Source organism: Aythya ferina, assembly GCF_964211825.1.
Source record: "Aythya ferina genome assembly, chromosome: 1".
Taxonomy (NCBI): domain Eukaryota; kingdom Metazoa; phylum Chordata; class Aves; order Anseriformes; family Anatidae; genus Aythya; species Aythya ferina.
In genome coordinates this window covers 164,739,359-164,755,138 of record NC_140296.1, presented here as the reverse complement: position 1 = coordinate 164,755,138, position 15,780 = coordinate 164,739,359, and the positions used below count along the sequence as shown (strand labels likewise).

General features: G+C 34.9%; 1 protein-coding gene across 4 annotated transcripts in view; it reads left to right on the top strand.

Annotated features, from left to right (window-relative positions):
* PTPRQ (protein tyrosine phosphatase receptor type Q) overlaps positions 1 to 15,780 on the top strand; it is a 135,990-nt gene that overhangs the window by 101,227 nt on the left and 18,983 nt on the right. For 2 of the 4 annotated variants that reach the window (XM_084523870.1, XM_084523868.1), the window contains exons 49-54: positions 304 to 526; positions 994 to 1,067; positions 5,239 to 5,338; positions 6,170 to 6,298; positions 13,356 to 13,382; positions 14,084 to 14,165. In XM_084523870.1, the coding sequence (XP_084379996.1) occupies positions 304 to 526; positions 994 to 1,067; positions 5,239 to 5,338; positions 6,170 to 6,298; positions 13,356 to 13,382; positions 14,084 to 14,165 (635 nt within the window). Of the gene's footprint in view, positions 1 to 303; positions 527 to 993; positions 1,068 to 5,238; positions 5,339 to 6,169; positions 6,299 to 13,355; positions 13,383 to 14,083; positions 14,166 to 15,780 lie in introns of those variants that run through there. The other 2 variants (XM_084523869.1, XR_014694410.1) reach the window with 2 other exon arrangements.

Below are 15,780 nucleotides of genomic sequence, written 5' to 3'. Positions count from 1 at the left end.
TTACTGTCTTTGCTAGACATTCCCAGTTTCAAAGTAAATGGCTTGTACGAGTGATGTCTTCTACAGGCACATCTTATGTGTGAAACTGACACTGAAGTTTTCTATCTGTGATTCAGTTGACTTACTCTTAGCAAAGTACAGGTGGTGTGGGGTCTTTAGAGACCTAAAAAGAGAGCTACAGCCTTAGTTGTATAAATGGCACTAATAGCATGCTAAGTCCTTAAAAAATAATCTTTTATTTAACTTATTTACAATCTGATTAGAATGTAAATTATTTCTGATTATTTCTTTTCTTGACAATAGCTCAGCATGATGGGAATGTTACTAAGTGGTATGATGCCTACTTCAACAGACCAAGACCGTATTTTACAAATGAAGGCTTTCCAAACCCACCATGTATAGAAGGAAAAGAAGATCTGAGTGGCAAAGAAGAGATATATGTCATAGGCGCTGATACCACATGTATGATACCAGGCAGTCAAGATAAAATATGTAACGGCCCACTGAAACCAAGAAAACAGTACCTGTAAGTATGTTTGCCTGTATGTTCGTCCAAGAGAAACATTTAAGTGAAATATATATTTACACAAACATGTATAAATACATAAATAAATAAACAAAACAAATAGTTCAATAATGAAAAATTGGAGCTTGAAATATCACTGTGTGTTTTAATTTCAAGTTTTTGTCTGAAGTGGAAGTATGGGAGACAATTATTTTTTATTTTTTAGTGCTTACTGAGTTCCTAAATTAAATAAGCCCAAATTCAAGATATATAACCTGCTTCATATAGTTTCATTATACATTTAACATATTGACACTGAGTCCTAGATGTCTGTCATAATGCTACTTTTACAGATGGATAAGGATACCAGGTTATATTATGCTAAAACTTCAATAGTTCTAAATTAAATATTTTTAAGGAAATACACATAAACTTTAAGTTAATTAGTAAACTTTAAGTTAATTAGTTTTCTTTGTTTTATTTTACAGATTTAAGTTCAGAGCAACTAATGTTAAAGGACAATTTACAGATTCTGACTTTTCTGATCCTGTCAAAACTTTAGGTAAGGACAGTGTTAATTATTAAAGTATTTCTCTATTTCCAAAGAATTTAGGCGATTTATTGTGCCTTTTTAGTAGACTGATTTCATTGTAGTACATAGTATCTATTTTTGTTGGACCTAGATTAACCAGGATGGTTGTTGCCTGGTGAGGAAATGCATCCATTCTTTCCTATGTCCTTTTCAGGATGTCTTGCCTCAGCCTGGACCATTAAATGAAAAAGAAATATTGTCAAAGTTCATTAGCAGAGATTCAGTTGTATCAATGACAATACTATGTTGCCAGGATTGCTTATCTTGATTAGGTGGACTATAGTCAGAAGTTATGCTGTTTGTTCAATGTCCCTCTCTGTTCGACTTACTATTACAGCTATTCCAGTGAGCATGGTGTAGTAAACCTCTCAGCTACTGATCATTTCTTCAACTGGTAGGTCATTTGAGGACATGACCCTGTAGCCCTTCAGCTTTTATATACAGACAAAGCTCTGTATTAATAAATTAATATTGTCTAATAGAAACCATCTGGTTCTGATGTCACTGGCCAATAAGGCAGCTGTTACAGGGTCTCAAATCCAGCATGAATTCTTCCATGGAGGTGTTGATATACCACCAAAATTGGGAATGAAGATTCTCTTCTGAGATCGCAATAAGATCTCTAGGTTCTTTTTATACATTGGTAAGCCAAAACTTACTTAGCTAAGCTTTAGCCCTGACTTTCTGAAAAGGGATCCCAAGACAACTGGATGAGTACCCAGAAGAATTTTAGTGGGCACATATTTTTCATTTGGCATTCATCTTCTGTGATATGAGCTCCCTTATTCATCTAATCCATGTTAGAAATTTGTTACATGATCTGATATTGAAGATCCCGAAATGCTAATTCACTACCTGAATATTCTGAAAAGATCTGGCACTGTTTCTCCAGTCCTGAATGTTTCAGAAAGTGAAAGACAAAAGTAGTTTTTATTGGTTCTGAGTTAAAAATTTCTAATCCAATGAAGCAAATAGCTTGACCAGTGAGGAAGAGACTTTATGTCTGATCAGAGAAAAAAAGTCTGATGGAAATGGGTCAGACTTTATCCAGTCAGATGGACATATCTGGGCACCTTTCTAACAGGAAACTCTGAAATGCTTAAAGAAATCATCAAGACAAATAGAGAAATTATGTTGTAGTAGCAGGCAGATATGGTAATTCATGCTATTCTTTTTGTTACTGAAAACTTGTGACATTGTCTCCTGTGGTGTAAATCATAAAAAAGCAAGAGCTGTTTGTATGCTGAATAAAATGTAGTGGGATAAAAAATAGCCCTGATAAATTCCTCAAATGTCTATGGCTCCTAGTATCCATATTCTATTGCCTTCTATGCTAATGTTTAACATCAAGTACTGCTTACAAAACTTAAGTGGACTAGGTAATTAAGAGTTCCTTCTGTGCTTTCATACAAAACTGTTGTGAAATCAACATCAAATTCATATATCACAAGTGTGACAGGTACTGCAGTTAAGTAGCCTTGGTACAGCACCAGAACTGCTGTTGTCAGCCCCAGCACAGCAATTGCTGCATGTTAACTGAATAAAGAAAGTTATATTTTTTAAACACATTTCCTCTTGAGACTCATAATTTGAGGAACCTTGCCTAAGTGTTTCTTTATAGAACATGCTTTGGTAATATGAACTTCAGACTTGCTCTAGAAGCATAACTCAGAAAACATGCTAAAAAGATCAGTAGCTGTTGGATATCTCTGTGACCAATGACTTCTATTTCACTTTTAACAACACTACATTTTCAGAAGAAATGTATGCTGCCTGAAATCAGAAATGCAATTCCATTTTGAATCAATAATTATCTTTTGTAATAATCACTGAAATCTGTGCTTTGCTAACACAACACTTTTGTTTTAGGAGATAAAACAATAACTTGAATTTTGTCATAGGTATTCATTACAGCTCAGAAAACATCCTTGATTATTTTGGTTTCTAAGTCTACTTATACTTTTGATCTGGAAAACCAGAGAACTGACCTTGTATCTGTGCAATTTAATACTGTATGTTAAATAGGTTTGAAGAAGAAAAAATATGGAAATCTATAAGAGAGATCTCTGTCACAGATTTCTGATGCTCTTGTTGAGCAACAGCAATTTTACTAGAGAGGAACAACGAAGCAGAAACTATTGTGATACACAGCTGCAATAATGATTTCTTAACGGTAACGAAGAATACATTTTAGTATCACCTTCCCACTCAGCCATACTTCGAGTACCACAACTCTCCTCTTGAGCTGGAGAATTAGGGTTTCTTCCTTATAACTCATGTCTAGGATTGCAAAAATAATGTCCTCACTACAAGGAATGGTCAGGATTTTTCCATGAGATAGTTGAGATGTGGTGGCAAATACTGTTTAAAACTGTAGTACATCAAGACAGATTATAAGCTTTCTATAAATTGTAATAGCTAGTTCAGCAAATCATTGCAGGCAACTCAGTAGTCCTGTACAAGTGTGGTCTTTTTCCATATGAAATAAAAATCCATTGAAACTGGAAATAATCAAAATTTTGTTGTGGTTGTTGATGCTGTCTTATGCACAGATCAATCACAGAGATCAGGGACTTATTCATTCCTTTTCCCCTTGCAACTTTTTTTTATATACTCACTTTTTTCTGTGTTGTCTGGGCCTGGTCTAAACTGTTTTGACCTTGTAGTGTCCTGTGTTGCACCTGAGGCTTTACTAATTCAGTGGAGGAATTATGTCAGGTGTTTAGAAAACTACACTTAATCCTCTGTACTACAAGGCTATGTCTGTCATTTCATACAGGCATGATATCGCATATTCATGTTGCTTGTGGTCTACAATAATCTCAAATTTCTGATAAATTGCTACCTAACCTACTGTTTACTGTGTTGTATTATTGTAATTGATTATTCCTGTCTACATGTAGAACTATGTACTTGGTCTTACAAAATTGTATCCTATTGTTTTAAGACAATTTATTCAGCTAAGTCAAGATCATTGAATTTTAATCAAGCTCTATAGTGTACATAAAGTCCAAATCATCTGCAATATGCTCTCTAAGTGTTTTGAGAGAAGTGAAATCAGGACTTCACTGTGTCCTTGGGAGGATGTTGTTCCATGAGTGAGAAATCTCGGTTTCATACAGGAAGGCAGTATATTTTTCTGTCCTTCCTCAAAGCTGGACAGAAGCTAGGTTTCCTATTGTGGATCAGAACGCTGAGATGTACACCAGCACAAGCAAAGAATATCAGCAGTAGTAATACCTTGTTATTCTTATTTTCTCTGTGTGCCTATGGAGAAAAGAGACTAAGGTTTCTGAGATAGGGACAGTATTACCAAGAAGAATGGGAAATTAAAGGACTTAGCAACAAAGAAGCTGGAAAAGAGGTTTCGAAATTACTAAAAAACAGGTTTATCAGTTTTTAAATGAACCTTCATTCTCACCTGCAGGGACTGATAAGAATACCAGCCCCTTTAACTTAATATCATCAAGCTCTTTAAGATACCTTCAGACCCGCTAATGGCTGTTCTAACAGTATCACCAATTTCCACATGAATAAAGAGCATGAGTTAATCATCCATGAGGCAGATTAATCCAGACTGTTCAGATTCAGTCACTAGGTGCATTCCTTCAATAACATGAGGAGGGGATCTCCAAAAAGTATCTTTTATTTCTGTCTGTAAGTGATGGCTACAAACATCATAGCTTTAGATTGTTGCTCTTTCTTTTCCGCTTTTGGCGCTTGGTTATTCATAACTGATAGAGCAGTGTGTCTGTTCTTGGCTGCACTGAGGCTGAAGCAGGAGGTCAACTAAGGTTAGTGTTATACATGCTCCAACTGATGTGAGTGAAGTGTATATCTACCATAACCTGCTTAGCAGGTAAACCTGAAAAGCACTACTGGATGGTTGCACAAATAACTGTGGACATATACTGTTAGCATATGTATTACATAGATCAGAAATGCTTAGGAGCTTCTAAATAAATTGCTCCTGTTTTTCTTTTTTGTTTTGTTTTTTAGCACCTCTGCAACTGATAAAAAACACATGCAGCTATTTTGAGATAGAAGCGTCTGTCTTTCATCTCTACCTGATTCCTTCCTGTTAGAAATGTAGAAATGATAATGAATCTATTAAATATTAGTTTTCCACTTTCTGTTGCAGGTGAAGGACTGTCAGGAAGATCTGTAGAAGTTATTCTTGCAGTTACTTTGTGCATACTTTCAGTTGTTCTCCTGGTGGCTGCAGTCTATGCTTTTGCAAGGTAAGATTTATACGTTCTTTTCATACCGTGTTTGCAAACACTCAAGAATGTTTTAATGAAGAGCTGAAATAATTCTATAAATGGAACTAACCTGTCATTTCAAAATGTACTGTTTTCTTTTTTTTTTTTTTTTTCTTTTTTTAATCTTTTTATGTAGAAACTTAGGGAGGCTAACTTTAGTCTTGTAGGGCTAATCTCCATAATTGAAGAAGGAAAACAAGCTTCTCCAGAGGGTGAATCAGAGCAGACATCTATCTTACCATTTTAGAGTCACTTCTCCATTCACTTGAGTGGAAGGTACAGCTCAGTGTCAGCTGGTAAAGTTAGCATGATGGCTAACCCTATTTACTGTCAGCTCTATAGGGAAACAGAATGATATGAAGTAAATATTCCAAATGCTATTTTCTGCCTTACTGATAAATTTAACAATTAAATACTTTAAAGTCTTACCTGTGAAAGAGAAATGAACCTCTAATTTGAACTGTGAACAAATGCCCACATAAAGAAGCAGGCTAGGTAATGCATAAATGATGTTAGCTTGCTCATTCCAGCGCAAGTTCTGTTCTTCCTCAGCTGCATCATTCAGGCATTGCTGAAGAATGTGTGTAGGAAAACTAAAAGAATGAGTAGGCTAGATTCTTTCTGCATGAGTTTTAGACAAAATAGCAGCTGGATTTGACTAAGTTGGAAGTGAGAGCGGAATAAAGGTTAAGGAAGGACTTCTTGCAGCCATTTTTAAGTTCCATCCTGTCTAATTATTGTATTGATTATGTGTTTCTTTAAATTGTTTGCAAATTTATTTTTCCACTAATATTTTATCACTATTTTTAGAATTCGGCAAAAGCAAAAAGAGGGAGGCACATACTCACCACGAGATGCTGAAATTATTGACACTAAATTCAAATTGGATCAGTTGATTACAGTGGCAGACCTGGAGCTGAAGGATGAGAGATTTACACGGTAAGCATACTCCTTAGGCAAAATAGTAGTCCAAAGGGGCTGTAGCCGTGACCTCTTTCTGACCTTTGCTTGTTTGGAAGTGTTTGTGGTGTTCTTATTTACACAGGTCACTGAGATCCTTTTTCAAAGAATGACCTCCTTCCTCAAGACACTTCTCACTAGCTTTTAGAAAATCACTTAATCTTCAGCTCTTTCTACAACAAGATAAAGATCTAAGCGCAAATCACTGTTTAATTGTGTTGGCAAAAAAAAAAAAAAAAGGCTACATATTTTTAAACATACAGAATTTAAACACAGTATTTTTGATGGCCCAGTGTTTTGTATAGGTTGCAAACCTATCTAAACATTTTGAAATAGTCAACCCCTGCAGAAGTCCTGGTTAGCTAATTCAATAACAAATCCATCATTGTTTAATTGACATTTAGAAAGTTTTTTTTGTTATTGTTTTTTTTTTTTTGTGTGTGTGTGTGTGTGTGTGTTTTTTGTTTTGTTTTTTTCACAAAAGGTTTTGAATAGTGTCTGAGTTTCTGAGGAGTTCAGCACACTGATTATGTAGCAAGTCCAGGCAACTCATTTTTTCTGTCCAACAGAGAATCTTGTCATGGGTACATATCTAAAGGAAAACAGATTGCTTTTTCTGACTGCTGGAAAAATTGATATTATTCACCATTTAAAAAAAAATATAATGATGATTCTCAACAATCTATGGCATCCAACCGAGTTAGAAATGTTTGGTGAACATTCTTTACCTACCTGCATTTTCCCTGCTGTGTCACAGATGAAACACTGTGGTAGGCAATCTCCTTAAAGATGAGAAGCCTAAAATAGTCTTGCCCTAGCAGTCAGACATCCTACTGTTGCAGACTAGGAATAGCTGGAAGATGAAAGGTTGTAGCTGTTGACCTGTTTTGTTTGAATGTGTACATGTCTATGTGTGTGGTACAGAGTAAGCCAATTGCATGTACAAACGTGTTCAAAATAGTGCACACAGGAATGGCTGCTTGTAATAGATGAGAAATCGTAGTAGGAATCATCTGGAAGTCATTGATATAGTGCATGTGGTGTGTTCTGTGTGGGGCACATGCCATTCAGATAACAGTGTTTTTACCTGCTAATAACGGTGGAATACATTCTCTGGAGACAGAATTATTTTCTATGCACTATGATAACTGTAACTTGTATAAATGACCATGACAGATCTTCAAAATGGCATTGTTTCCAAACTGTTAGCTGAATAAGAACAGTAATAGTTTTGTTTATATACTAAAGTGTTGATGGGTTTTACTTCCAGATACTCCTCGTTTTTCTTTAGACGCAAGGAGATTTTTGTCATCCAGTAAGTTTTTGTCTTACTGAAGCAAAGTGGTGTGTTTTCCATTCTGTTCTCTTAATCTGTGTGCTACCATACTATATTGAATGATATAGTTAATCAATGTGAAATATCAACCTTTGCAGCTATACTTATGGCAACCAGTGGTATCTTTCATCATGAAATCCTGTTTATTTTCAGTCCCTAGTGTTCGTGTACAACAGTTCCACAACTTTTTGAAATAAATCAGGACAATTTTTACATGCAATTGTAAGTTATAATAATATAGCACTCATGTATACTATCTATTCCTGAAACAAATATAGTGCAAATGTGACATATGAAATATGCTGTTTCTTTCCTCCGACAGTTAGAAGATGTGCATTTAAGAGAAGTAGTTTTTGTGCTTGTTTGTTTGCTTGCTTTTTGTTTTTTTCTCAACTGCTTTTTTAATTATACTACAGATGTTTTGTTACCATTCCACTACAATCGCAGCAATATGTAGCCAATTCCTTTTTCAGTTTGAGTAGTGCCATTGTGCCACTTCTCTGTCTTAATTATGTGCAGTTTTTGATTTATACAGTATAATATTTCATGCTCAAATGCACTTCATTATGTGATTTATGTACAGCAAGGCTTTCACTGCACAGTGCTTCAGCAGTTTAATTACATCACCCTTTATTTTAATGAGTCAGTTTCACATTTTGGTGTGGGGTTTATTTCCTTCCATCTGTATTTTCATCTTTCCTCCTTCCCCATGCCACTAATGGGCTTAAGCAAAGACTTGCTCCCAGGCCATTCTTGTAAGTTACAGGATGCAGCTGTTAAATTTTGGACTATTATTTTTCAAACAGTAGCTGTACTAGAGCTACAGCAGGCTCCTTACCCAGGCTCTTTGTTGAACATTATGTCAAATTGTGGAAGATTGAAGTGGAGGTATTAACTGAGCACTCCTCAGGACAGAATTCATGCAATATTTTCAACTAGAAGGCAGTAAACATACTGCGTGACACTACTAGATTACATATATACAATAATAAGGGGACAGTATACCTTTGATCTGCTCAAAACCTTTGAATTTATTAGGGCTCCTTTCAAGCTTTAAAGAATGTTTCAGTGTATGTAAGATTCTGCTCTAGTAATGTCAGTAGCCAAAAGAGTGTTTTCAGGTATCTGACTTAGGCTGTCTTTTGTATAGATAAATTCTTCCTAGTAGTGAAGAGTTATTTCAAGCAGTTGGCAGAAGCAAACAGTATGCACGGAGGTGGCTTACTTTAAAACCTGATGTCTAAGCTATTTTTGCTGTGTGTTTCCCACAGTATACACGGAAAGATCTTTTGTACCTGTTGCATTCAGGGAATAACTATGTAGAAGTCAATCTACATAGCTAGATTGACTTTTAGTTCATGTATTGTTCTTATCATTCTCATGGTATATGGTTAAAGCAGTGTCATGTCAGCATGGTAAATTATTGTATTACAAGTTGATGACTGCACTATAACCTTAGCAAATTTCCCATGCATTTAGAATGGTATTGTGTATTACTACATCTGCATAAGCTACCCAGATATATTGGCTGTGTTTAGGCAGCTATCTCACCTATGTTTGAAAAGCTTGCTGTGTTGCAGAATGCCAGGTGCAATTCATGGCATCTTATTTTTTTTCAAATCAATAAATTCATGGTAAATCACAATTCCCTATAATAATTGTGCAATCGTGGTCATCAGAAAAAAAAAAAAAAAAAAAAAACTTGAAAAATTTCAGTGTCTGAAAATACTGGCTGCTGAATATACACCTTCTCTCACCAAGTCTTTGTTAGACAATTAATTAATTAGATGTATCTTCAGAGGGCATTCAGGGAATTATATTCTACCGTATTCAGCAGAAAATTGGGTCCACGATATGAAAACAAAATGTTGACTTTGGAAGTTTGGGAAATACATTGGTCTCCATGGTAGTAGAGATGATATGAGACAGGCAATAACAGAAAAAAATCTAATCCTTTAAAACATGTATAGCCCATCAGTCTAGGCTGAATTAAACATTGATTCATTTAGTGCACTAAATATTTATATACTTGGTCCTCTCATCTCTTACTTTTTTTTTTTTTATTTTGTCCATAGTGTTTGTCAATTCAATTTTCAAAGCAGATATTCATCTGCTGTGAATGGTTTCCAGTAAATTTTCAGGGCCCACCAGGCTTAGCCAGAGACAAGTAACTCCTCCGTCTTCAAGGTGCTCACCTAGGAGAAAACTTCTCTGGCACCTGCTTTCACAGTGATTTCTGTCAAAGGGGTAAAGCCATGTAGGTCCCTGTTTCTTAAAATCTTTCCATGAAAGTTACACTTTGTGGTGGATACTTTTAGGCTTTTGTTCATTCCATATGAGACAGATTGACAAGCAAATGGGCACATATTTAGAAGAAATATTTCTTAATTACAGACACTGTAACCCTTACAAATAAATAACAGGCAATTAGAACTCTATGGAAAAGTGTTGTATATAAAATTCTCATGTTGTCTCACTTTTCCTGAATATTCTGCACTCAATATGTGTCTATATTCAAAGTAATAGTTCTGCACAGACTTTCTCCAGACCAGCCTGTTTCTTCTTTCTTTGAGGGAGGATAGCCATAGCTCCTGCCTTACCTTTTCCTTCAACATGTTTCTCTTTAGTAATCAGCTATCACTCATAGGCTTCCTGAGCTTTGTATCCCAGGAGTACAAGGTTTATAACTCTTTGTGTCCTGGTACAACAGAAGAAATGACCATGTGTTCTCTTTCCCGAGGCCTTTAATATTCAGGAAGGGTTAAGCTCCGTATTGCTTTCAATTAACTTGCTAAAAATTAGTTCCTCCGTTATTCCTAGGAAGTGTCAATGGTGCTTATGAGTTAAGCCTTTTGCCTACATTCTCATTTCTGTTGTTTTCTATTTGGACAAAGTTTTAATTCTCTGTGGATTTTAGATGATTGACCCAGAAAGAAAGCTGAGTCTGTGTGACAATATGGTCTTCAGTTACCACTGCCAACACAAATAAATGGCTTCTTTCTAGCTCTATCATAAGTAATCTGAGTGGGATTCAGATTTTTGATAGACTTCAAAAAAAAATCCCACACATGAAACAATACACTGTTTTAAAAGAAAATCAGATTTAAGGCAATAAAGCATTCTTTATCTTAGAGAATGTTTTTCTTTCCTGGTTTCAAAGTCGGACAACTGGGAACCTGGAATTGTCCTCCCAAAATAGGGAAATTGGCAACTTCATAGTTTGATTCTAAATTGTGCTCATCAAGATCTAATGATACCTAAGTTCTTGTTCTTTATACAAAAGACTGGGAAATGTGGAGAATGAGATTACAGGTAGATGGGTTCGTTGACCAAATAATGTAAGATTATCACTATATATGTCATTCTCAAGAGACTTGGGAAAAAATGCTGTTTTCTAATGCCTGAGGATGCTAAAGCTGAGCATAGCCACCTCTTATAAACCTGTAGTGAAGGTACAAAGCTCTTTCCTTCTGAAGATTCTTATCCAGAAAAGCCAGTATCTTTGCCAGTCTTACTTTCCAAGTTGCCAAGCTACTGCAATGTGCACTTGCTACCAACAGAAGTGTGAGTTCAGTAGTTCTAACAACCAAATTCTTCACTACAATATCTAAAGATAGGTTAAAGTGTCAAAGTGTAGGTGTCTTCTTTAAAATTTAGTACTTCTTAAAGACAATATATGATTATGCCTATAAAAAAATTGCCTGTCAGTAACATTTAAAAAAAATGAACAAGAAAGTACCATCTGTAGCCCTGTTTAGTTCATTTTCTATGCTTTTTCAGTGCTTTACTTCACTGCTTTGAGTGAGAGTAAAGTATTGAGGAGGTTGTATTACGGTGCTGCTTATCTCTGTGTTCTTTGTTGTTGGATCCATGTACCTTCAACAATGAAGCACTAAATGCCATATTCAGGTTGCATATGCATTGATGTAATTTTTATTACCTAATGACCAAACTATGGTGCAGTAGGCCCCTATTTGCTATCAGTTTGAGAAGAGGAAAGACAATAGTATTCCAAAAATTTATAGAATGTCAGCCGGGAGATTACTTTTATTCTGTTGTTCTATGGTGAAGATAGATGAATTCAAAGGAAAAGCAAATACTTTTTCTTTGTATGGACTGCTTAGAATTTTGTCCTAAAAAAGGCCTAAAACCAATGTTTAATTTCTGCTCAATGGCAAGTGTATGTGTGCAACACATGGGCACACTTATTAAGAATACTTTCCCTTCTGAAAACTGTAGCCCTATAATGTTGCCAATATTACTAGATCATAATTACAGCCGATGTGTAATGCAAACAACATAAGTGATACCGTAACAGTAGCTAGATGTCTAAAAATTCTGAATAAATAGAGTTGCTTGCTTTGTTGTCTTATTGCCTTCTTATTTTCTGTTTAAAGTTCTCCTTCTGTTGTCCTAGTAAGTGCATGAGTTCAAGCAAAGAGTTTGAGCCTTTTTCTGTGAATTCTTACACTTCTTTTCACTCCAGTAAAAGTGACCCAGATGTTTCATAGCCAGTTTGACAAGTTTGTCATAACGGCATATGTACCATGAAGGCATCTTCAGTAGCTTTGACATTAACTTTTTAGATGCTTAATATTAAATGGTACGACAATTGTACTAATCTAATTTTGTTATCTAATTTAAAAAGTAAATATTTAAGAACAACGTCGCAAAACCAAGTATTTTTAAAGGAAATTTTTGTCTTTTCTACTGAATTTCTGGCAGTAGTAGGCATTTATATTTGTATCATAGAATATTTTTTGTAAGATTTGTTTTTAAGCATGTATGAATATCGGAGAGAGCAACACTCAAAATTCATACTTAGAGGTTTTTGAAGAGGCAAGTTATCTTTTAAGTTGTATTTCTTCAAATGTTTTTATTTAGTCCTTTAGACAATCTTTCTGAGTCCGAGTGCCTGACATTTGTCTTCTAAATCCATAATGCTGAGACATTCTTACATTCAGAGATGATGATGATGACTAGGTTACAAGACTATCTGAAAAGTCCCTGGGGTTGTATGCTTATGTAACATCTACATGAATCCTGCTGTGGAATTAGGTTAAAGATAAAATATGTTGCACAGTTTTTAAAATAACAGTGTTCCAGAAACAGAATTAAACATGTAAAAAATGAACATGAAAACAGATACTAATTTTAAAAACAAAACAGCTATTGCTGTTGTTTCCTTCCTTAGAGGCACACTGATAGCATAATTCACCTGTGACTCATGTTAGATACGTGCTTAAAATGAGATGAAATCATAGCTATTTGTCTTCATTGATTATAAAAAGAATCTAGAGCGACTAGCTCAGATACAGGTGTCTGTATTCAGTCAGAATAATCCAATCTCTGTTCTCTGAAATGTCCCTCAGAAGAACAACATTGAGTACATAGTGTAAAATGAAGCCTGTCAATGTATATGAAGTGGTGTGCTAGAGGTATGGATTTCTCAGGTCCATATGAGCCCAGAACATTGTAAAATGATCTGAAGGGAATGATAGAAACTGCAGCTACCATACCTGCCAATACTGGAGATAAGAACTAAGTGAGAGTATCCCTCAAGATATCTGACGTATTTGAATTCATGAGAGAAATAAATCTGTTTCTTTAGCTAATTGAATAGTTCATCTAAAATCTATTAACATGCACAATATTGGTTAATTCACAATTTACCATATTTAACAAAAATCTCTGTTGCAGGTTACTTAGTTATAGAAAATCCATCAAGTAAGTAGATTAAAGATTATTATTTTTTGTGGTCATTGGTCAATGTGTGGTTCCCTCTTCCATGTTTATAAGTAAAAAAAAAATAACAAAAGCCAACAACAGAAAAAAAAACTCCAAGCTGCGTATAAATCATAAAAGCGTGACTAATTGCATGGTAACTGGAGAAATGCTTTCTCTCTCTCTGGGGTGAAGCCTGCATGTCTGTGTTTTAGCTTGGGAAGTAATACAGGGATATTTAAACTCCTTGGGGTTTAAAAACCATGTCATTATGAGAATGAGGTCACTGCAATATTTTATATGTCTAAAACTTTGCAATGTATAAAATGTTTTCGGTGCGACAACGAAGTATTATGTACTTTAGAATGCAATGGTAACTTTACAAACATCCATTAATGTCAAAACCTTGCTTTGGAATGTTGTTACCTATAAAAAACAATCCTACCCAACAGTAGTGTTAGGTAGGTTAACATTAGCAACTGAAAAATTTGGTGAGGGGAAACAATAGGAGAAAATGCTTCTATTTCAAGTGACTGAAAAGAAACCAATTATGTGGACCATAAACAATTTATAATTTTCTGTCTGTTAATATGAATTGCTATTGAAGTGGAAAATGTTATTAATAAAAGTGCAGTTAAATACAAATTGAAAGAATGATAAAGAAATCCCCTGTAGGTCTCTAATTCTTCTGTCATTACTTGCAGGCCAATAAGCAAGAAATCCTTCCTACAACATGTCGAAGAGCTTTGTACAAACAACAACCTAAAGTTTCAGGAAGAATTTTCGGTATGTTGCTAGCAGTTGTCACAACATTGCAAGACCTTCTGTCATTTCATGTGTCACATTTCATGTCCATTTTAAGCAGGCAAGGCCATGAAGGACCCTGGCCTTGATAATCAATACCCAATTACCAGGTTGATTGTTTAGAAGGTAATATTACCTGATTTGAATTCTGTAGTCTACACTGCAACCTGATCAGAATTATTCACCTAAGTGTCAGCAAAAGATGATCTTCTTTAGACTCCAATCTTTGCAAGAACACCACAATATTTATGTTTTTGCATATGTAGTAATGCATATGTTGCTTAATTGAGAACAAATCATTTAGGAATGGTTTCTACATATATACAGATATATTTAACTGCTAAGTTGATTTTCCTCACCAAAAACACAGCTGACATTAATTTTCTGAAATGTTCAGGGCCCAGTCATACTGCCATAGAGTTTCAAAATGTTTTTCTTTCATAGGTTTCAGTGCAGACAGTAAAAAGTGTACGCACAGTAGTCTTGCTTTGCATTTCTCTACAAATAATAGGTCATACCTGTCATGCTTTTGAGAACAGTGTCCATGTGAAGAGCGTTTCATGTATGAGACGAAGAACTCAGCAAGCCTGTGTTTCTATCTGAAAAGAGACAAGCTTTCAAAATATACGTAATATATATATATATAATGCATATGCATTTACACATTTAAACCTCAAAGTTTTCACCATTTTCATTAAGTAACATTTTTATGGCTATCAAATTTTTGTTCTCAACAATATCTTTTCTCCTCGTTATTTCAGAATCTTTATCATCATCATCATCATTTTTAACACATACAGTCATTTGCCCTCACAAAAATAATTTGTCATTCTCCAGTGACTTTATTGTTTTGGATTTATAGATTTACCATGCATTGCTTACCATTTGGATTAACAGAAGTGAAGACTAAACAATTGGCTTTTCTTCTGCTAGATTATAATATTTCAGTCTCTTAGGGAATGCCAACAAAAGTGTGAAAAGATTAATGGTATTTCCTACAGCTTTTTGTTATGCTCCTTAGGTAAAACTGGTCTGGATTTAATAATAAAAAGCACCATAAAATTCTCTGAGCAGTAAAGCAAGGAAAACTTTTTCTTCCAAGAGTAGAACTGTTATTTCACTTGAACAAGAGTGATTATAGTTATATTATGCATGACTTAGCAGATGAAAAGTTTTACTAGCAATAACATTTTCACATGTCAACTAATGTTCATTGCCGGAAAGTTTTTAATACTACTTTCTTTAGGTGTGACCCGAATTAGGTAACCCTTAAGGTATTGTAATGCCTTAAGACTTAAAATAAACAAGTGTTTTATCAAGTAAAAATGTTGGCAATGCAATTGAAACATAATCAAATTCAAGTAGCTGAAGCCTTCTTCAACTAAACTGTATAGTCAATTCATAATAACAGCTTTATGTTATTTGGGCTTCCATTTCATTTCATGGAAGCTTCAGCTTCCATATACCATAGTGTAGTGATGTCTTAAAATCACAGAAGCATAGAATTATAGAATAGTTTGGATCGAAAGGGACTTTAAACATTACCTGGTTCCAGTCCCCCTGCCATGGACAGGGACACCTTCCACTAGACCAGGTT